The 22042-nt window shown below is 39.9% G+C and overlaps 1 protein-coding gene across 1 annotated transcript; it reads left to right on the top strand.

Moving 5' to 3' along the window:
- The first annotated feature begins 1309 nt into the window (after window positions 1–1309).
- Window positions 1310–22042, top strand: nhsa (Nance-Horan syndrome a (congenital cataracts and dental anomalies)). The gene is made up of 9 exons (XM_055165240.1): window positions 1310–1346; window positions 7058–7210; window positions 7487–7608; window positions 8627–8689; window positions 12203–12395; window positions 14056–14187; window positions 14554–17214; window positions 17791–17914; window positions 18824–22042. Exons 1-9 carry the CDS (start codon window positions 1310–1312, stop codon window positions 19434–19436), a joined length of 4098 nt encoding a protein of 1365 aa, XP_055021215.1. The 3' UTR covers window positions 19437–22042.

The following is a 22042-nucleotide window of genomic DNA, read 5'->3' as shown; positions in this document are numbered from 1 at the left end:
TGTTGATCCAACTTTTTCACTGCAAAAAGGGAAAGTATAATTTCAAATTATGCAAGAATATTAACCTCCTTATATGAAGCTATGAATAAACTTCATAATTTAGACAATTTAATTGAACTAGTGATAAAATAAATATAAATAGTCATAACATAAATACATTACATTTTATATACCACGACCCATGCTGTATTTGTTTAAGGATATCAAAGATCCACTTATTGAAACCAAGATACTAAACTCAAAGTGGGTATTCATTGTGCACATTCTGGCATTTGACTAGGGCTAAAATTGAACCTCTATAACCAAACTTATTGTTTCTGTCCCCGGCTCCTCGAGTCCAGAGCTCCACATCAGGCACATCATTCAGGAGGAAGTGAGCTACAGCGGATTAACCACAGCCTGGTATTATTGTTCCTATGTCTCTCGTCTCCTCTGTGTGTTCACTAATCACAGCTCAGATCGGTCAGCAGCAGGACACACAGAGCTCCCAAATGTATTGTGTTTTTGGAACTATTACGTTCAATATGGACTGGAGATTTCAGGGTCATATTTGGACTTTTTGGAAGACAAGGTGAATGAGGCGTGTTTTTAGAGGGATTTCATCTGGACTTGATTGGATTAGGTGAGTTTCTTTCTGTTTAATGCTTGCAGGTTTAAATGTATTAGTTTGCCTTATCAAAGGAGGAAACAAACATCTATTGTACTGCAGAATCAACTGCCTCGTAGGATTCAATGTCTTATTTATCCAGGTATCGGACTAGCAAAATGACATCCCGTGCTTACTATCATTATAAGGCTATTCAGATTTTTCTCCTGCTTTTTAAATTTTTATTTTTTTGTAATTTTTAAATTCTATTACTACTACTACTAGTACTTTGACTTTTACATTATTGTAGTACATTCCACTATCCTCCATATTGTGGGTTAAGCGGTCAGGTCACTCTTGGTTGCGCGGTTCGGATTAGTACGTCTACGCGCTCTTCCTGTATTGGGCCATATAAACAGATTAATGGTAGTCTTGGTTGGGATGGGGTCTGGCCGGACCATCTGTAACTGCCTGAGGGGGGCCTGAGGGGGGAGGTCGTGGTGGGCGGGGGATACAGTAGGACAGGGGACAAACATACAAACATGGGATGAGACCAGAGGGGAGGGGGCGGGAGAGAGTGGGCAGATGTTTGAGCAGGGTTGTGTGGGTCAGTGTGACAGTAAAGCCATTGAGGACATGTTGGAGGCACGCACAGGCTTTGAGCTGTGCTGACAGGGAGCTGCTAATGCTAAGGCTAAGGATAGGAGGTACGAGTGTGTTGACATGGCGCTGGCATGCTGTCTTATACTCTCCTCCCAAGGTAAAGTTACTCTTAAACTGACGATAATGGATTTAAACTGTAACCCTTATGCTATGTATGGAAAACTGCATGAATGCCTAATATAAGGAACACATGTGTAAGACTAAACCAGGACTAAAACCAGATTGAACCAGGACTAAGTTGAAAATGCTGTAGAGTTCTTTTGTGTGGTCAAAATTTATGCAAAAATTTCAATACAAGTTATGGCGCTGCTTTACAATCATTTTACCACAATTCACTTGCAGTTTGTTGTGCAGCGCTCGCCCCAGATTTTAACTTTTTACTAACTTGCTTTATAACTGGCTACAGCAACCCCAGACAGGCAAGAAATATATTTCCGTAGAGTAGTTATTATAAATCTATACTACATTTTCCTCTTATGTCGTCAATACATTCTTTGCAGCCTTACCAAAGCGTGACCTAATAGCTGACATCTGCAGTTGTGTTTCCCAGGGCGCTGCTAAATTGTAGGTGTGTGCGTGCGTGAGTGTCAGTAGCGGGTGTGAAAAAGGTTTGAATCTGGCTGGCTCCTGTCTGGGCCAAGGTGGAGTAAATTACAAGGCTGAGTGAGGCTGCAGTCTGGAGATGGAGCTTTTATCCCTCTGTTCTCTAGTCTCTGCAGGGGCCTGGTTCTGACTTGTGGCCTGCAGCGTTCCTGGCACTGAAGAGAGGTTTTGGGGGGTTGATCCTGGGGCACATAAGGAGGAAAGATTAATAGTGTGACAAAGAGGAGGTAATAGATATGACACTCATCTGGAGTCTTGATCATGATGATTAGATTTTGGTCAGCTTTTGCTTTTCTAGCAAAGGGCCAGCCACCTGCTTGTCTCTATAGAGATATTATTGCTCTGCCTTGAATGCACCACAGTGTGACAGAAACTTGCATCTTATATTTACTTACTTTACAAGTTTGGAGAAACATGCATTCATATTGTGAGTGGGATCACCTCTCCACAGAGCTGACCTGTAACTTGGATTAGTGGTTGTTTCCATGGAAATATTGTGTGTGCCCTGCCTCTTCATGGAGACATGTCACATGATAAGATTTTGAATAGACTTGGACTATGACTTGCATTGGTTAAGGATACAGTGTCCAGACATGCATTAAAATCAAGGATTTTCTGGGTCAGGAGTAAATGTTTTTAGCCAGGCTGGCACCACCTAGTGCCTCCACTCACTTTCATTTCTCTTCCACGACTAGGTCAGGAATTGGAATACGCTAGATGGTTTGCAAGAACCCTGGAAGTGTGAGTCCTGGCACCAGCCAATCATTGAAGAGCCATACATTCTGTGTTGGCAACAATTCCTGAGATCCCAAGAAGCTGGAACAAAGAGAATGTTTGATGAAGTTTATCAAGGGGAAACGCTTAATATACCGGTTAGCCCCATTAGTGGTGCATTTCATACATTACGACCTGTATAGTAGCGATTGGTTAAATAAAAAATTATCCATCTACCGTTGAGTGAACAAATTCTAATGCTGCAAGGTCAGATGGTTTCTACAAAGTGAAACCGGCTCATGAATCAGGCTAACATGTTTTAGCTACATAAGACAACTTCTATTTCACAGTGATTAAGATTTGAGGAATATAATTTTCTTTTCCTTTTCAAATAAAGTTAATATCTTTTTTTATACCCATCTCTCAAAATTGTAGCCTACAGAATTTCTTAAAATACTTCTGGATCTAAACATATAAAATATATTGTTCTGTCTTTGCTACTACCCTCACAAAATACCAGCTCAAACTTGTAATCTGCTGCTTCTTAACACCGCACCATCATCTTAAAGATCTGTCAGGTGAGAGTGTGAAGAAAAGAGAAAGAGAAAGTTGATGAGAGGCCACTGAACTCGATTGGCGCATGTTTGTTTTTCTTGGCCCCAGACTGTTTGGGGGACAAGCTGACCCCTGCTCTTCTCTTTAAGTGCCTCCACATTTGAAAACCTCACTAAAGACTTGTAATGGACTCCTTAGATTGTCCTCCCATTAAAGACTTGCAGACTTCCACTGGTTAAGTAGGGGGAGCATCATTTTTTAAGTGTAAGTCGGTAGCAGCTGCAGTCGTGTGTTGTTGTTGTTGATGACAGATGGTTTTGTAGTTTGCTCAGGTTGTTGTCACTCAAAAAAGGGGCAGAAGTTCACCTCTCAGCAGGAGGACAGAGGCATAGGGTTAAATCAGGTAAACAAAAGCTTTGAGCATATTTCTAAGTAACTAATTTTACCTTCTCAAAGTTGCATTTATAGTGATTATTGCCTATTTAAATAACCTTAATTCTCCTGCAGTCAAGACACGATTGCTTTGAAAAATACCTGCTTTCACTGACCCCCTATACACACCTACTTCTCTGTACTTTGCTGTCCAATTTCTTTCTTAAATAATGTTACATGCTTTAACCAAAAGCTATTTTGACAAGTAAAAAAATCCACAATTCACTACTTAAGCTGTAGCGGGACCATTAGTATGTTTCTCTGTTGTGATGATGTTTATGGCAATAATGTACCAGAAGAAATAAAGTCAGAAAGTCAGAAATAACCAGATTTGTTTCATTTTAGGTCATTATTGCACTTTAAACTGTGAAAAATATACATTTTTTTTTAAAAATGAGCCACTGGTGTGATAGATATAACTACTTCTTTCACATTAGTGTCAGATCATTTCCTCACAAGAAAAATGTCTTAGTTTGAATCAGGAATGATTGGTGGTGGTCCTGCTTTTAGATGGAGACAGAATCCAGAACATGTCAGAACAGGTCAGCAGGTCAGCGCGAGTGTTGACAGAGGTCTCTGGGTGGTTTCTGGATAAAGTCTGGTCCTTTTTGGTAGAGCTATAGATAACTTTGTCTTCCTGGGGATTTCACGGCACCACGGTACTTAGTGTTTCATGCGTTTAACTAATCCCAAATCCTTTAATGGTAACGAAAGTGTCATTTTCAAATAAAAAGTACTGGTTGTGGATGCTGGAATTAAATAAATGAAGGCAGTAGTATGACCTGAAGCAAACATGGCTGGAGGACAGATAGAAGGACTTTCAGGTCAAGGACAAGTGCAGAGAAGTCCCACTGCACACAGAGGACAGAGAGAGGACAGATGTTTGTGTGTTTAGACAAAGGCTTAGCTGTGTTCCTCAAGATGCCATCCTAAAACATCGTCTGGGACAAGATTATCTTCAACTCTCTGCCCTGTTGTGTTTTCTTATTTGGTCTGTCACTTAAAAATAAGCCCCAAAGAGCGGGTGCAGAATTCACTCCAGTTTTTTGCAATCTCCTGTTTTAGACGTTCTCTGAGATATTGTAAAATATGTTTATAGTTATCCAAAAAATGTGAAAACTTTTACCTTTATCACCCACTTTTAGTTCCAAATCCATTCAAATGAAAAAGTTTGAAGTTGGATGGTTGGTGTGGAACCTATTCAGACATCTGCACCCAGAGGCAGAGATAAGATAATGATTATGCAGATCTACTAAGATATATTGTTTCCACAGGCGTATTGTTTTTTTTGTTTTGTTTTTTTTAATAAACTTACTTCTAGTGTCCTAGTGCTGTCACAATACTCAAATTTTAAACGTGATTTCAATACTAAGGAATAGACTCAATACTCTATACTAATTTCAGTTTCACGGTGATAATAAAATACACTTTTTCTTTAGACAATAGAATGGCATTTTTAACATTAAATTGTAGTGCTTTCTTTTATATTACCATGTGCTCTTATAGCTGTGTCATCCCTCAGTCGTTCAGGGATTCTCCATAGTCTTCTATGGGCGTCTATTTGGTCTCATATTTGTTTGGATACATCTCAAAAATATAATTCTAAAGTTGTTCAGGAAAGGTTCACTTCTGTCCTGTGAATGTGCCTTTTTTTTTTTAGTTCTGATACCTGCTCAAATGAGTAAATAGTTTTGATACCAATATTAGCAATTCCTATGACCTCTTGTATAAAGCTGTTACTTCTGTTACCTGTCTTCCTATTTTATTTTTACTTGTACATATACATTTATATAATTATGTCTTTTTTGACACCTGTCTCTTGCTACTTATTTAGAATGTATTTTACCATTTATATTTTTGCTCTTTGTTATATTATTCTGATGTGTGACCTACTGTGTCCAAATAATGTCCCTTGTGGATCAATAAAGTTTGTCTAAGTTTAAGTCTAAGTCTAAGTCTATCAGTATCAATTTGTAACTGATTTTCTGTATACTTTTGACAACCCTATTCTGTCCTGGTTCAGTTCTGGCTTTGGCATCTGGATTAGCCTCTTTTATGTGTCCTTGTTGCTTCAGACCAAGTTTAGTCCTGGGATAGTCTTGGTACAATTCTAGTTTAATTCAGTTACCTTTAGGGTTCTTGAACATTTGTGAACAACTACCGCAATCTTCTGTTTAATTCAATTTGCACTTATAATTTGCTGCTGGGGAAACTACAATTGGAAATCTAAACATCCTCTTTACAAATTAGATTCCCCTGCTACACACGCGTTTGCCAGACCCCCCACATTAGAGGTTACATTATGGTTAAAGTAAGTGCAGTGTGAAACCTGAGGAGACCTGAGGAGGCCAGCGGGATTAGCCTGGACACTGGTCAGAGTCAGGCTCATGAAAGTCAGGCTCAGGTTACATTAAAGCCTATTGTGGGACCACAGGTAAAAACATTATGAGTCCCCGATATTTTCTCACATTTGCATTTACTGAAATAGCCCACTATCTATAAAATGGCACAAGAAGTAGTAGTATTTGTTAGTAGTGATAGTTGTAGTAGTAGTTGTTATGGTATTGTGGTTGTAGTATTGGTAGGGGAATCCTTCCTAAAAGTGATTCTGAATGTTTTTTGAACAAATTCTGTAGCTTTTTAAGTTTCTTGTGTTGCGCTGCTTTCAAATTATGTTCATGGCAGGCAAGGAAATAATTTATATATCTTCCCAAATCAGCTGTTACAGATGCTATAGGACTTGAGTGTCAAACTCAAATTCACAGAGGGCTGAAATAAAAAACTGGGAAAAGTTGTGGGCCAAACTAAATATTTATTGAAACAGTTTTCTCTTCTTTCGAGATATGTAATGTGTATGTAACCTTTTCTTATTAAAATAAATGTTTAATAATAGTTTCTGCTTAAACATTGAATCCAGAACAAGCATAATATAAAATACACAAAACAAAATTTTAAATAAATAATGTCTCTAAAGCTTATCTAGCCCAGGAGAACAAGAAAAAATATTTAAAATAGGATTTCATAGTAAACTTCTATGAGCAAACTTCCAGACTTCCTTCATGTGACTCCCAGACTTCAAGGAAGTCTGGGAGTCCCTGCTTAGACTGCTGCCCCTGCGACCCGGCCCCAGATAAGCAGAAGAAAATGGATGGATGGAGCAAATGATGATTACATTGATATTACATACTGAAAAAATGTGTATAGAAGTTTGTGTTACTGTGATTAATGTTGGGTATTTTGAGCTCAGAAAGGCATCTGGCATTTCCTCAGGCTGCCCCAGGACAGCTATGGTATTGAATCAGGGTGAACCAGGGTGTGCTATACTATGGTACTTTATACCTGCATGTACTATATATAGGCTCTGTTCCAGCTCCAGTGTTGTGAAATCAATTCCCAGCTCTGACATTTAATACAATGTACTACCTACTGTTTACCCCCATTTTGTTCTGCCCAGTAACATGCCCTAACCTTTTTATCTTTTCTTTTTTTGTCTTGCTTTGACAGCTGTGTCTAACCTGGATGTGGAGAGTAAGCTGACCACACATTTCCAGGCGCCGTGGCATCAGCAGAGAAACGTCTTTCACCCAAACACACGTCCAGAATGTCTCGTGGAGCTGCACAGACAAGCCAACTTCAGCGTATGGGCCCTGCACAGAGGTACCACACACAATCACGTTACACTATGTTTAGTACACTATATTTCCAATTGGGATTTTATACTTTCTGTGTCAATTTTGGATTAAGTTTTTCCCATAGCCAACGTCATTGCAGTGGTGATGTAATTCTGGCCTCTAGTGGCTAGTAACAGTTATTGCAACCTGAATGCCAAATGTGAACTAGCCAAATAATTATAAATGCTGGCTTTGAGAACCTTTCACAGACTAAGAGGGAGGAAAGTATGTTAGTAAATAAGTTTAATTTTGTTTTTCCTAGATCACGAGCAGAGGCGAGCCGACAGCAGAGAGCGCAGAGTCACCATTTCCATCTCAGCGCTGCCCCCGATGCCCCTGTACCCCTCCCCAAACATTACCAAGAAGCACTCCAATTTAACCACGGTGAGAGGACTGCGGATTTGTGGATTTGTGGATATGAAAGTAACCTTTATTTTTTCAGCAGAAGACAATAAAAAAATATCTGTGTATATATGTTTTTGATTACTGTATATAAAAATTTTAAGCAGTGAGTTAATTTACAATTGTCCTTCAAGCAAACACAGAGAAACGTTAAAGATGCATCCACGCAGTTTACTCAAAATGAGGTAAAACTGCAATATTTAATGTGGGCATGAAACAATATATCATCAACAACTGTTTGTGTATATCATGTTTTATATTTTGCATCCACATTTCTGTTATTATGTTATTAAGCATTTAAATCTCCATTCGTGTATGATCTATGTACGGGCACATGTCACTAAATCTATATTATTGTCAAGTGGGATTTTGTTCATTAACATTCCTATTGAAAATTGTGAGCTTTAAGCCATGTTATAATGTTGTTACCTCATCAAAAACATACCCTGAGTTGTGTTTTGTTTCATTCACACATGTCTGAGTAATCCTGGATGATTAGTCTGTCTACATCTCCAAAACATGAAGTGGTAGTTTTCTAGTTAATAGAAAATCTTGGAGAGAAAATTTTTATCTTTTGTTCAGTAGAGATTGGCAATTATAGGTCTGAAATAATTCAAATGATTGTAGACAAGGTGCATGGAGTTTAAAAACGCTGTGGAGCACTTCACTCAGCCTAAATATGCAAGGTTTATGTGTGAATGAAACAAAACACTCCAGGTATGTTTTGACAAAGAAACAACATTATGACATTGACAGAAAATTGTGTAATATGGGCCGTTTAATTCTAAAAAGAGGTGAAAATATATCACGCTTTTACTTATTGATGTGGTGATTTCAGTTTGAATCTAGCCTCCGTGGAACAAAAATGCCAAAACAAGAAATTAAACTGTAGTAAATATATATACTTTTCCACATGAAATTGACTTACCGGTAAATTATTGACATGTGCCGATGTTGTTCCATTTTGTATATGTCATTTATGTTGCCCTGTTTTGTGTAGTTCGAATCCACTCGCTCCTCCTCCCCCACCGAATGTTGCCGCCTGTCTCCCTGGAGCAGAAAGGTATAGCCCCTCCCTCCCCTCTCCTACCGGCCCATCCTGCTGGTCACCTCCGCTGTGTGCTCCTCCTACCCTGGCTTTCACAACTCTATCGTAGCTCTCCATTCAGCATCTCTTTTCAAATGCATGCCTCTGTCCCAGCCTTTATCGGTTTTGGCTGCTTTTTTAGTCTAGGCCAGTTTCAGTGCATTTCCATAGCAGGGTTCATGCAAAGGTCTGCTCTATGTCAAGAATGTTGTGGCTGCATGCAGTGGTTTCAATAATGACAGGCTTCACATTTACAAAACCAGTGCCTACGATTACCCACAATCCCTCTGTGCCCCAGTGGGAAAAAACAAAAACAAAATAAGAGCTCGCATCAAATATGAAAAGGGTGCAAACACATTATTAAACTTATCTTATATTTACAGATAAATATTTGTGAATGTGATAGTTGTAGGAATAGCAGTAGTTGTGGTGAACAAAACAGAAGTCTGGAAGTATTGTTGGTACAAAAGTAAAAAAAAAAAAAAAAAAGATGTAGATAATAGGGATGTAACAATAACCAAAATATTGTGATACTGTATCGTTAAATAATCGTCACAATAATATCATGGACCATCACAATATATCGAATTACAAGTCTCTTTGCTTAAATTAAGAGTTATGGTGCAGCAATAGCTAAAAAAGACAGAGGGAACTACATAGACCATGATCCTTTGCTCCATTTCAGTGTAGACTACAAGAAGAAATAACAGTTCTAAGCACTTTTAAGTCTTATTTCTTTGGATTAAGTCTTGTCAAGGCATTTTAAGAGGAAAAAGTAGCATATTAGCCTCCAGAAAATATTGCAATAAATATCGTACCATGAGATATGTATTGTGAAAATATTGTATCAAGAAATTTAGATATTGTTACATCCCTAAACATGAGTCTCCTCACCATATCATGAGCTTTCCCATGATATTGCAATAAATATCGTACTGTGAAGCTCATACTTTGACGATATTTTATCGTGAGACTACCCCAGTAGATAATATTGTAACCAAATCCGAAGTTATTGGTAATATGCATATTTAGAACCAATTTGTATTATTAGTATTGTTAACAATATATTATATGATTACCATTTATATACAGTAACTACAATATCTACATTAAGTCATAGTCAAAGATCACACTTCTACATATGCTTGAAAAGCATATATAAAAATACTGGCTAAATATTTGTATTTCCTTTGTATTTCTGAAAAAAATATACTGACACAGTGTAACATCTTCATCTTCAGTGTGACCTTACTATTATATGCGTCTGTCTATGATTACCCAAAATTCCTCTGCGCTGTAGTCAAAACGTCCAAAGAGCTCCTACCTTAGCCTAAAGCTGTTGTCACTAAATATGTATTGTGTGTGCAAACAAACACCAGTTCTTCCAAGATCACTCTGTGGTATTTCAACAGCCAATGGTCTCAGTCACTCCTCTCAGACGCTTCTTTTATGCCCCTCAAAAACAGATCAGCTGTGAAATGCCCTCCCTTTGATTTTCTTCCACATGTCCGCCCTGAAGTTACCACGGAAACCGGTTTCTTTTGTGGACCCCCGGGTTTTTGTCCGGGTCTCACTGGCTTGCTGGGAACTGCGAGCACAAAGGCTTGGAGAGCTGGTTTCTAAAATGGGGGTGGGTTAGCTGTCCCTAGAAGGTGGGAACTTAAGATTGAATCGCAGTTTCACATGTGTTCCACTTAACTGTCGGACTCCCGAGGTAAGATCTCCAATGGCTTTAAGGATATTACTTTATTGGATCGTGCACTACAGGGTTGGGGCCAAGCGTCTAAGGAAGCCAATGGAAAAACTTTGAACTACTTTCCAGAGTCGGAATATGTGTGTGGATTGATACTAAAACCAGGAATGTTTTCTGCCAAATATTTCCGGAGCTTGCTTGGTTATTATGTGGGGACTTACACAGACAGGGGTGCCACACATTATTGAGGAGTGAGTCAAGCATTTCCGATCTGACGCGTTGTGACTAGAGACTTCTGTTGTCACATTTCAGCCCCATGCCGCAGTTGAATAAGTCTGTTTTTGTTTTGGTTGGCATCACTAGTAGAGATGTGTAGGAATGAGATCCATTTCTTAAACCTTTTGAATATATTGTGCTTTTTAGTGGGTTTAGTGCATCATGTTGTGTTTCTGCTATTATTTGGAAGTAATGATATAAGCCATGGCCACTCTACACATTGTTTATTTGTTGGATTGTAACTTTAGGAAGGCTTTGAAAATTCTCATTGTTATTATTCCAGATTAGTATTCATTTTCAATATAGCGTGTAATATTTGAAAACATTGAAACTGTTTGTGTCACACAAAACTTAAACATAAATAAGACATGTGTTGTTCTTTTTAGCTACATGCATAACTAGTTTATTGCGTGGCTACCCAAGTACTGCTTTGTATTTCTTGTAGTAATAATTCTCACATATTAGCTTCTCTCTCTACTTTTGTCTAATCTTGGTTTTACTTTTCTGATCTTTCATATTTGCATGTGGTATTGTGCATGTTTCTGTTGTCTTATCCTGAAAAGCATGTTGTTTATTTCCATCAGTAATCGGACTGACAGTGTGGAAACTCAGCTTCTTGTATAGGACATTTGTATTGATTTAACTTTCAACAAAGAATCCACCACAGATTAAAACATCATCGATCTTCTTAAAGCTGAGCTCGCCTCAAGCATCTCCAATTTTCCAGTCTGGCAAAGAGACCAAAATATCTGTCAGTGCTGCATAATGTCAGAAATATATATAAAGACTTAAGTAATTTGAGTGGTGTTTTATAGACTTTGAAACCATATCTATATATTTTTCTGCATATTCTGAAGGAACAAAATAATTTATATAAACAAAAAAGCAATGGACATACTGGTCAAAACCAGGACTATATTAAAACTTCCCAAACACCAGTTTCAAACCAGGTCTAAACTATGTCACCGCACTACTACAAGATTAAAGCTAGCACTAAAACTAATTTGTTAATTAATAAAAATGTACTGTATTTTATATTTACTCTACTCAAAGGTATATTGAGTAACTTTTCAGGGCTGAGGGTCTGTCAAATGCTTTTCTCCATGGAAATGTTATTGCTTTGTCTTGAATGTTTCACAGTATAGTATTAAAACTTTCTATCTTTAGTGTCCAGGTTACATGTCAGATCTGTGGAGAGGCAACCTTACTCACAGTCAGAATGCCTGTTTTTTGAGGCATTTTTGAGCTGTAAATCTACCTGTAATTGAAAAAATGTAAGCTATGACAAGGACATATCCATAGAAACAAGCAGGCGATGGACCCTCAACCAAAAAGTTACATAGTGCACCTTTAATTCCCCTAGCCCTTGTATAAATAATAAAAAGCGAAGTACAACTGTAATATTTTATGCAGCTCTAATCCTGCTTCTTAACACTTCACCCTCTCTGAAGCTGAGTTGACACTGTTAGCGCTTACGACGAGCCTAACACATCCTAACCATAAATATCCATCTGTTCCAGGCCGCGCCCCTTGACCCAGACTCTGACGGGGTTGCCTTGGGTCACCGCTCTAAGTGTCCCATCCCTAACATCCCCACCACATTGGACAAGCAGACTAACTGGACTAGAGCTCTGCCGCTGCCCACCCCAGAGGAGCGCATGAAAACCAACTCTCAAGTCATCAACTCATGCGTCATACCCATTAATGTGACCGGTAAATGCAGCTTCCTCCATCTACTTCACTGCAGTTCATCTAATAGACTGCAAGGATTCCTGCTCATAATTTTAATTAACTTATATGGGAGGTGGTCAAGTGGTAATAGCAAATACAACTGTAAGTATGGTTATAAGAGGTAGTGGGCTAATAGTAAGAAACTCTAACATAATGAAAATTTGTCATTGTGGTCATAACTCCATTTAAAGTAATTGTACGCTAGTAGTAGTAGCAGTGGGAATAGATGTGTAATGTAGGAGTCAATAGTAGATTAGTCAGATTTTTATGTGCCACAGAGATGGGGACTTGCAAGTTGTGACTTGGACTCTAGTCAGACTTGAGTCACTATTTTTAGGATTTCAGACTTGATTTGATAAAATGGACTAAGACTTGGGACTTGCCTTGAACTTGAAGGTCAGTGACTTGGGACTTGACTCGGACTTGAGGCCTGTGACTTGAGAAGACTTGAAAAGTACTTATAAATCTGAATTCTTTCTATTCTGGTCATAAAGATTCACACTAAGATCTCATCAAGACATTTAAAAAGGAAAAATTAACTAAATGAATTTCAACAACTCTTATGTACTCTATAAATACTCAAATATAAATATATGATTTTTAAAGTACAATTTATCTTACATACATACATTTGGTAATTTGGTTTAAAGATTTGAAATCACTTGAAGCTCACAGCAGACGACTTGGACTTGACTTGGCCTTATGGTCCAGTGACTCTAGACTCGACTTGGACTTGTCTGTCTTTGACTTGGGACTTGACTCGGACTTGAGGTCAGAGACTTGAGACTTGCAAAACGACAACTTGGTCCCACCTCTGATGTGCCATAATGCTGGATCTTTTTGACAAGAGACAGTAATAACAGCTCAGTTAAACTTAACACACTTAAATTAACAGAAAACAAGACTCAAACTTTAACTTTTTGTACACTACTGGGTGGTTTGGCTAAAGTAATAAAGCCCGGAAATAGCTGTTCTAACTAAAAAGCACCGACATTGCTCTGTAAAATCACAGAGGATTTGCAAGTCATGCTTTATGCCCTGTTAACCTGCTTTCTCACGCTCCGATGGTCCATCTTCTGCAGGACGAGGCAGGGTGCTGTGACATGAATGCAGATTAGTTGTGTGTCCAAACTCTTGAAAGGGTCTGCCTAACATTATTTATCCTCATTGATTCGAATTAGGGGAGCTGTATGCCAAAGCTAGCTGGGTCAAAGACAGTTTAGGACAAAAAAAATGCACATTGTAAGCGAATCCTTGCAATTGCTATGGTGCCGAAAAGCCTGACCTGGTATCACATGATGGTCATAAAGCATGGAGAGGGAGAGGAAGAGCAGCTAGCAGGGAGAGCTCAAGTAAAGTCCCTTTTAAAACATTTACTAGGTATTAATCTGCTGCTATTAGAAGCACTGCACTTTAAAAGGCACATCTTCGTTTTGCTAATTTCACTCGGCTCCAAATATTTAGCTTAGTTTGACAGTTTTATAATTTTCTCTATTCCAGCCTATTTTTAAACACTATCTAATTTTACACGTCCAAAAAGTGGAGTGAGTCGTTTTTTTTATATGTGAGAGATGTAAAGAAGGAGGAAGGGCTGCAGTTGCCTCCAAACAAAGATTTCTCAGATGTGCCATGTGCGTTGCAGGGGTTGGCTTTGACAGAGATGCTAGTGTGCGCTGCTCCCTGGTTCACTCACAGTCTGTGCTTCAGCGGAGGAGGAAGCTGAGAAGACGAAGAACTGTGGCCGGCATTCCCAGACAGGTGCAGCAAGAGTTAGGTATGTATCCACACAGACATGCTTACAAATTATACCATGGTGCTTTGTTATTAACATTTTTACACAAAACTACCAGGGGAAGTTTCAAGTACTTTGTATGTTTTCTTAACGTTGTCAGTTGTTGTTGTTTGTGCATGTGTTTTAGATAATTATACGCCTGGTTGTAAATTACATCATGTCATGCTACACAATAAACCATTTTGTCAAATGCATTCAGAGAGTCTAACTTTTGAATATGCAGTGTCCTGCTCACACTGTGAGCACAGCTGCAGTTTGCCTACTCATCATAAGAGTGCGTTTGACGCAGGCAGTTATTCAGGGCACCTCTCTAATACACTGTATTTCTTGTACTTCTTGTGCTCTCAGCGTTCTTCTCCTCTGCCGACTCGGACGACTCACCAGGATCTCGGGAGCGAGCAGTGATCGTCCATGCCAGTGCAGATGCCAGCCCCTCCACAGAGGCACTAAACACTCGGGACTCAGGCTGTCAAACCGAAGACTTCCTGGTGTCTGGAGCTCCGTCCTGGAGGCGCATCAGGGCCCAGAGAGGCCAGGCCCTGTCCCTGTCCTACTCCGCTGGGAACATCTCCTCTCTGCGTGACACCACTGATAACATGTTCGCTGGATCTATGACCGCTCACCTACGCACCCGCAGTCTGCCCCGGGACCCCAGCCACCTGCTGGACAACGGGCACCATGACAGTGACGAGGAGCTGTCTCCTTATGAGGGGGAGGACTTCTTATCAGCTGCAGCAGAGTTAAGACTGAGCGCTGAGGGCGGGAGCTCAGATCCTCAGTCTCTGTCCAGTCTGCAGTATAATCCACTGCCGGACAGTCCTGAGCGGAGCTGGATGGAGCGAGCCCATGCAGCGTTGCCCAGAAAGAGTGACATGGGAAGCTGTGAGATCTCCTCCAGCTCAGACACCTTCAGCAGCCCAGTGCACTGTGCTGCGGCGGGGCTCCACGGGCCCATGGACCATAAAGATGAGCACCAGTCCTCCAGCGGCAACTGGAGCGGCAGTAGCTCCACATGCCCTTCCCAAACCTCAGAGACTATCCCCCCCGCTGCCTCACCCCCCCTCACAGGCTCCTCCCACTGCGATTCTGAGCTCTCTCTAAACGCAGCCACGCACCACACAGACGATCCTCTAGACCACTACCAGGGCCTGAGGTCACAGCGTGCTGGCTCCTTCTCCTCCACAGCCATGGACATCCTGGAGGAGGCGGGGGTGGGCACTCCGGTGGGCAGTGACTGGGGCTATCCTCAGACTGAAGCCCCCTGTCCTCAGGACTTCAGCCCTGAGCCAAACCCAGAGTGTAGTCTGGACTGCCCCAGCTTCACCAGCATGGCCACATGTGAGAGTAGCTTCTCAGACAAGCCCCTGTCTGAGAAGGCCGACACTGTGTCCCACTACTCTGTGGACACTGAAGGCTACTACACCTCCATGCACTTCGACTGTGGGCTCAAAGGCAGCAAGAGCTTCACCTACAACAGCTACGCAGCATCTGAATACAGCCTCTCGGAGGTCGGGGGCCACATGACCTTGGGCCGTCGCTGTTTGTCTCTGAGGAAGAAAAAAGCAAAACCGAGCCCACCTCAGAGAAGCTCATCTCTCAGGAAAATCAGCAGTGAGGGTAATCTCCAGGAGCACAGTGAACCAAAGATCAGCTGTGGACAGCAGCCACCCCTGTGCTCTAAAGAGCGTAGGCTGCAGTTGCCCCTGTCCAGCTCCTCAGGGCACATGGAGCCCTCTCTGTCCCGGGAGTCCCTGGAGCCTCCAGGCCCTCTGGAGGTGTGGGACGGCTGCAGTGCGCTGCCTGACCTGGGCGTTTTCAGCTCCACAGATGCACACTCGTTTAAAGATGAAGGGGTGGTGCAGTCGGACTATGCAGACCTGTGGCTCCTCAATGATCTTAAGTCCAATGACACATACAGATCCCTGTCTAACTCCAGCACTGCCACTGGCACCACCGTCATTGAGAAGAACCAGGACAGCTCTGGATCTCAAACCTCTCAGTCTGGCTCCCGATCCACCACGCCCTCTTTGCCCTCAGTAGAGGGCGACTACAAACTCACCTCTCCTGAGAAACTGGCCGGGTTAGCCAGCCCATCCAGTGGCTACTCCAGTCAGTCAGAAACCCCCACCTCCTCCATCCCATCAGCCTTTTTTCCCGGGCCTCTGTCCCCCGCTAACAGGAAAAGAAAGCCCAAAGTCCCAGAAAGGAAGTCCTCTTTGACATCACTGTCCTACAAAAATGCTACATGTAAAAAGGACCTGGAGTTACCTGCAATCCCACCATCCCATTTGGATTTTGCCGCTCTTCAAAACCACAACAAGGCTGTTGTTTATAGGACTCAAATTCTCCACCAAAACAAACCCAAATTACCAGGAGAAACTGTAAGAGCGCCACCAAAAGGACAGTTATATGATGTACATCCCATGGCCATCACGCCTTCAGTGCTTCATACTGTGCAGCTCAAATCTATTTTTAAGGAACATGAAAACAGTCTAGATGAAAACATGCCAGATGCCACTCTGACAGATCCCACTATGAGCCTAGCTAGTGCACTGTCTACTTCTACTGAACTGGGCAGCTCTGTTGTATCCAGTCCTGAGGCCACTCCCCAAGAGTCATGCGAGTCAGTCTTCACTTCACACGAGGAGCTTACAGGTTCTTGTGAGATGAATAGTCAAGACAAAGAGGTTTCATCTTCAAATGAGAGCATGACACATTCAGAGCCAACTTTGGAGATGGACAAAGACAGCAACAAGTCAGACTCACTTATCCTTTCTGAAGACTGCCCCCTGGAGTTGGAAAGCTTCACTGCGAGGAGACTGGAGATAGTGGAGGATGATGATTTGGACAGCAGCAGTGCAGATAAATTGTTGTCTATGGATAATGAGTCAAAGCTTTCAGAGCAGTGTGCAGACAGTGAGGACAATAAAGAGGTGGAAGACCCAGAATCCTCAGGTGTGTCGACCGAAAGCTCCCCCAGCAGTAAAGACGAAGACTACTGCAGTAAAGGTATTGTACTTTTGAAGGAATAATTCAAGAAGTTACCTCTTAAGACTGTTGTTTGTGTCACAGTTTTCTGCACTTTTTCTTAGTTCTCAGAATGCATTAAGTCCTCAGTGTGGACAGGCTCTTAGCTTTCCAGTTTATTTTTAGAAGATGAGAGAGTAAAGGGCTATATTTAAACATACAGTGAGATAGAGTTGAGCCGTTCCTGATAGGCATACAGGTGTGTCTGATGAAAATGCAAGATCCAAGTAAACTTATGATTCCCATGTCAATAATGCGGCAAATATCAAAACATACATTTGTCCAGATAATTTCCCTTGTGCATCAAAGTTTGTCTAATCGATTTCTGCATCCGGTAAAATAAAAGAAAATATAACAAGAGGTTGGACATATTTAGAAATATCAAATGCTTAATGTATATTACTGACTAGTATTTTTATTTTTTTTTAATGCTGCAAAGAGAGTTGTTTAAACATAATAATGTGAGAAAGTTCTGATCTTTTGAATCTTTTTTCTTGTTTGATTATGATGACCACTAGTGTTGATGCTCATGTACTTTTGCAATATTTTGTGTTATAGACAGCACCCCAAGTGACCCCTCCGTGTCTCCTCTGAGCGATGAGTCCAGACCAGAAGATGATAGTGTGTTTCTGTCTCCAACAAAATCACGCACCACGGAGGACTTGTTCGCCATGATCCACAGGTCAGGATTACTGACCTTACATCACTACACACCCTACATTATGCTTATTCTTTACATTCAGTAGTGTGTATATTATACACATATATTTTCTAAGCTTACTACCCGCAGAGGATTTAGTTTAAACTTAGGACACATTATAATGTGATTTTGGTTGTATTTAGGGCTTAATTACATAAATCAATAAATTTACTTCTTTTTTGTAATATCAATAATACAAAAATACTTCAAATCTAAATACATTAGCACATTGTACAGTCACATGGTTTACAAAGCATGGATAAAAATTATTTAAAGAGGGGGTAATACACAACATGCTGTAAGATGTCCTTGTGTCAGTAACCTTGCAATCTCTCCCTGGTCCTATTTGAACCCTCCTTACAGTTAGCTGTAAGATTCCATCTCATGCTCAGCCTATAAGTCTACGTCACCCATGTTTCCGCACGACAATTCTCCATAAATGCACAAAAGCGTGATTCAAAATTGTACACAGCAGCTTCATAAACCTGACGTGATGTGCAGTAGTTTCATTAGCAGAATGCACGCTGATGGTGTTGTGATAGCGCTCTGAAGTGGGAGTGACTTTGCATGGGGAGCAAAGGAAGGAAGGCCTCAGAGCATCAAAAACTAAAGTGAAACTTATAAAAAAAAGTTAATATGTTGTTTTCTGTGAATATTGCATTTTCAAAACAATAAAAGGTAACATGGATTTCTAAATAGGTTATATGTTAACCCATACAACTACAATACTACCCCTTAAAATATATATATATATTGTACTTAACCTTAGTACTTCTCAAACCTCAAAATCTAATAAAAGTAACTTTATAAATATAAATAAATAAATAACAAAAAACACACACACAAAGGATTCTTCTATGTCTAATACAAACTACATTGTGTTTTTGTTAGGTCCAAGAGGAAAGTGTTGGGACGAAAGGACTCTACTGAAATGTCTGCTCGAACCCGCCTGAGTGCTGCATCAGGAAGTGCCTCTCCTTGTAGCTCTGCCTCCAGCCCAAGCCCCACCTCTGCTGTGTCTCCGCCCCCTGTTGTAACCCCGCCCACCGGCCTCCACAAAGTCCCAGGACCAATCTACAGGAATGCTAAAAAATCCAGCACCTCTAATGAAGAGTTCAAACTACTACTTCTGAAAAAGGGTAGCCGATCTGAATCCAGTTATCGCATGTCAGCTACAGAGATCCTCAAAAGCCCCATTACACCCAAATCTCCCTCGGATTCTTTACTATTCGACTCGCCAAGACCTCAAGAAGAACCTGCATCGCCCATACAATACCAAACCAGCTCTGAACAACCTATTTCCAGCCCCTATCCCAGATCAAATTCAGAGGGTTTCTCCCCAAAATCTTTCCACTCCTCCAGACAGGGGCGCTCTAGGATCCCCCCTCCTGCCAGCAGCAGTCGCTATGGGATGAGGCGACTCTACTCCGCACCAATGCAAGCTATTTCTGAGGGCGAAACGGAGAATTCAGACAGTAGTCCCCATGACGACCGATCTTCATAGAAAAAGGTCGAGGTAAAAACTATTATGGACCACTGGACTAATGCACATAATCTAAAGGGCATGTGAGCTGGAACAACTTATGAATTTAAATTGTTTAAAAATCAAATCTATATTTAGTTTTTTAAAATGTGTAAAAATCTATATTTACTGAGAATAGTGTCCCTTTATGGTTTGTCTGTGCATAGTTTCACTTGTAATGGATATTTTACACACAAACTATCGTCACCATCATTTAAATGGGCAACCAGTTCTTTGAACTGTGCACAAATGAAAACTTATGCAATGAATTATCACAGCTTGACATTAAGATGAAATGCAGCTTTACTTGTTATTTTAACTTCCTGTTTTGTAACTTAATTTATGTCAAAACTTTGTCACCAGACAAAAAAAACAACACAATAATCAGCAACACATTTGTCAAATTTGGACATAGTTTTTCCCCTGCTGACCCTTTTAAACTGACTATTAAAAGCACATTACTATTGTAAATTGGTATCTCAGTGTTTACTTTCCTACCTGAAGCCAAGTAGCTGGTTGCCTCCCTCCTATTGTTCCCCTACAAAATGAATAATGTACCACCCTATGTATTCTGTGAATACCTATGCAATAAGAAACCATTCTATGAGTCACTTGTCCAACTATTTTGATATCTACCCGTAAAATATCAGGGCTAGCACTGAGTGGCGCTGCAAGAGTGAAAATGTGAATGCACCTATTCATTCAGCTGGACAACAGTGTGATAACATGCCTGTACAGAAAATAACTGAAATATAAAGAATTACATCCATGTATTTTATATCTGTCAAAGCCAAGCACTAACTTGACAATCTAAAGACAAGAAGAAAACAGAAAGTGATTTACAAGTGTGAGGTAGTGAAATTGAGAGGCGTTTGGAACAAGGAGGACACATGTATTCTTAAAAAGGTCATCTGTGGATTTGCTGATTTTGTTTGTTTACGAATAGTCGCAGAGAGACGAGTGGAATGTGTTCAGGGGGTTCAAATGTTTAACCACTTACAGAATCCATACATTAAGTGGCAGCTTCGATCTCTGAAAGTTCAGTATTTGTGGAGATATGACATAATCAATCGTCTGCCTGTGGTCAACTTGGTCAGTAGTTGTCAAGCAGTAATTTATGGAGATGGCATCTGCTGCTTTTCTATACCAAATGTCCCTTTATTTACTAGCCAAAACATTTACTAACATGGTCAATAATCAAATTACACACACAAATATATTTATTTTTATAACTTCACAGAATAGATCATCTAAAAAAGTTGGTTTGTACCTTTGAAATGCCCGTTAATTTCTGGAGTAAAGTATGCAATGATGAACAAATATTTAATAACAGATTTTTAGGATCTGGTTGTGATAAACAGAAGCAACATATATAAATAAATGGTATGGTCAGTTATAAGCTAGACGTGCATCTTTAAGTTTGAAGCTACTAGTGGTAATGGTACTCAAGCTGTTATCATTAGCCCAGTAAGAGTCTATTTTTGAAACATAATACAAGTTAGTTTACTTTAAATTACTTTACAACTAACAGTAGTCAAACAGTAGTGCCAAAATATTGTATGGGTTTTTAGTATACAGTAAACAAACAATTGAGCAATGAATCTAACCCTAAAATAACAAATCATAACTAATATTTCATATTCTTTAAATGGATTGGATCCATGTGGGGGAAAAATGATATTATTGTTATTTATGTAAAAAATTTTCAGCCCTTCAGTAAGATTTTTGCACAGTTCTTTATGTGACAGATTACACATCTGATTTACCTACCCTCAGTTGTTTTGATAGTTGTTTTGTTACTGCACTGATCTGTTTTATCTGGAAATATATTTGCACCAAGCTGTTGATCTTACTTTATAATAATAACACTATAACACATAAACTTTATTCTCAGCCCGCACAGCAAGCCGTTCCACTTGGCTTCCCAGTTGCCACCTTTTCCAAAATGGGTCTAAACTAATTCTAAACCAAGACTGAATTAGTTGTTGAAAACACTCTGAAGTCTGTAAACAGGGTCTGTACACCGAGACTAAACTGCCATGAGAGGCATGTACACAACTTAACCAGGGACTAAACCAGGACTAAATAGGACTTAAACCAGGATTAAACCAGGTCTAAACTTTAACCTAACCATCATTTGAAGAACTAGTTTACCATCAGATATCACCACTGGACTTGACTGTTCTGCCAAAGTCTACATCATATTTTAGAGGCATTTGTTTTGTCTTTATTGTTTACTTGACTGAAAACCAATGCTGACACAAACACATAATGGTACTATAGACATTTTATTGAATCCACAAAGATAATACTGTTACTACTATGAGAATTGTATTTTTCTTGTATACATTTGTAAATAGAATAACTTTTGTCACTAAGTTTGTTGAATTGTAAAAAAAAAGTTTTCAAAGTTTACATTAATTTGAACCTTTGTATATTTTTGAGCTGTGGAACACCTTGTATTGTATTTATTTTTAGTAAGCGTTGAACCCATAGTAAATCTTATTGGAACCAACTGCTGCAGCACAACAGGCTGCTGAGCAAATGTACAGTTTAAAGAGATAAATAAATGTGACTGATTAAAATAA

Source organism: Boleophthalmus pectinirostris, unplaced genomic scaffold (assembly GCF_026225935.1).
Source record: "Boleophthalmus pectinirostris isolate CB_2022bp ecotype Guang Dong unplaced genomic scaffold, ASM2622593v1 HiC_scaffold_7, whole genome shotgun sequence".
Lineage (NCBI taxonomy): Eukaryota > Metazoa > Chordata > Actinopteri > Gobiiformes > Gobiidae > Boleophthalmus > Boleophthalmus pectinirostris.
This window is presented reverse-complemented; position numbering and strand designations above follow the sequence as displayed.

What these genes read in the sequence shown, in the direction of transcription:
- nhsa (XM_055165240.1), top strand. Translation starts at nt 1,310, where the DNA reads ATGGCGCTGGCATGCTGTCTTATACTCTCCTCCCAAG. An exon ending in CGTATGGGCCCTGCACAGAG is followed by an intron (nt 7,211 to 7,486) that starts GTACCACACACA and finishes TGTTTTTCCTAG; the next exon opens with ATCACGAGCAGAGGCGAGCC. An exon ending in TGTCTCCCTGGAGCAGAAAG is followed by an intron (nt 8,690 to 12,202) that starts GTATAGCCCCTC and finishes CATCTGTTCCAG; the next exon opens with GCCGCGCCCCTTGACCCAGA.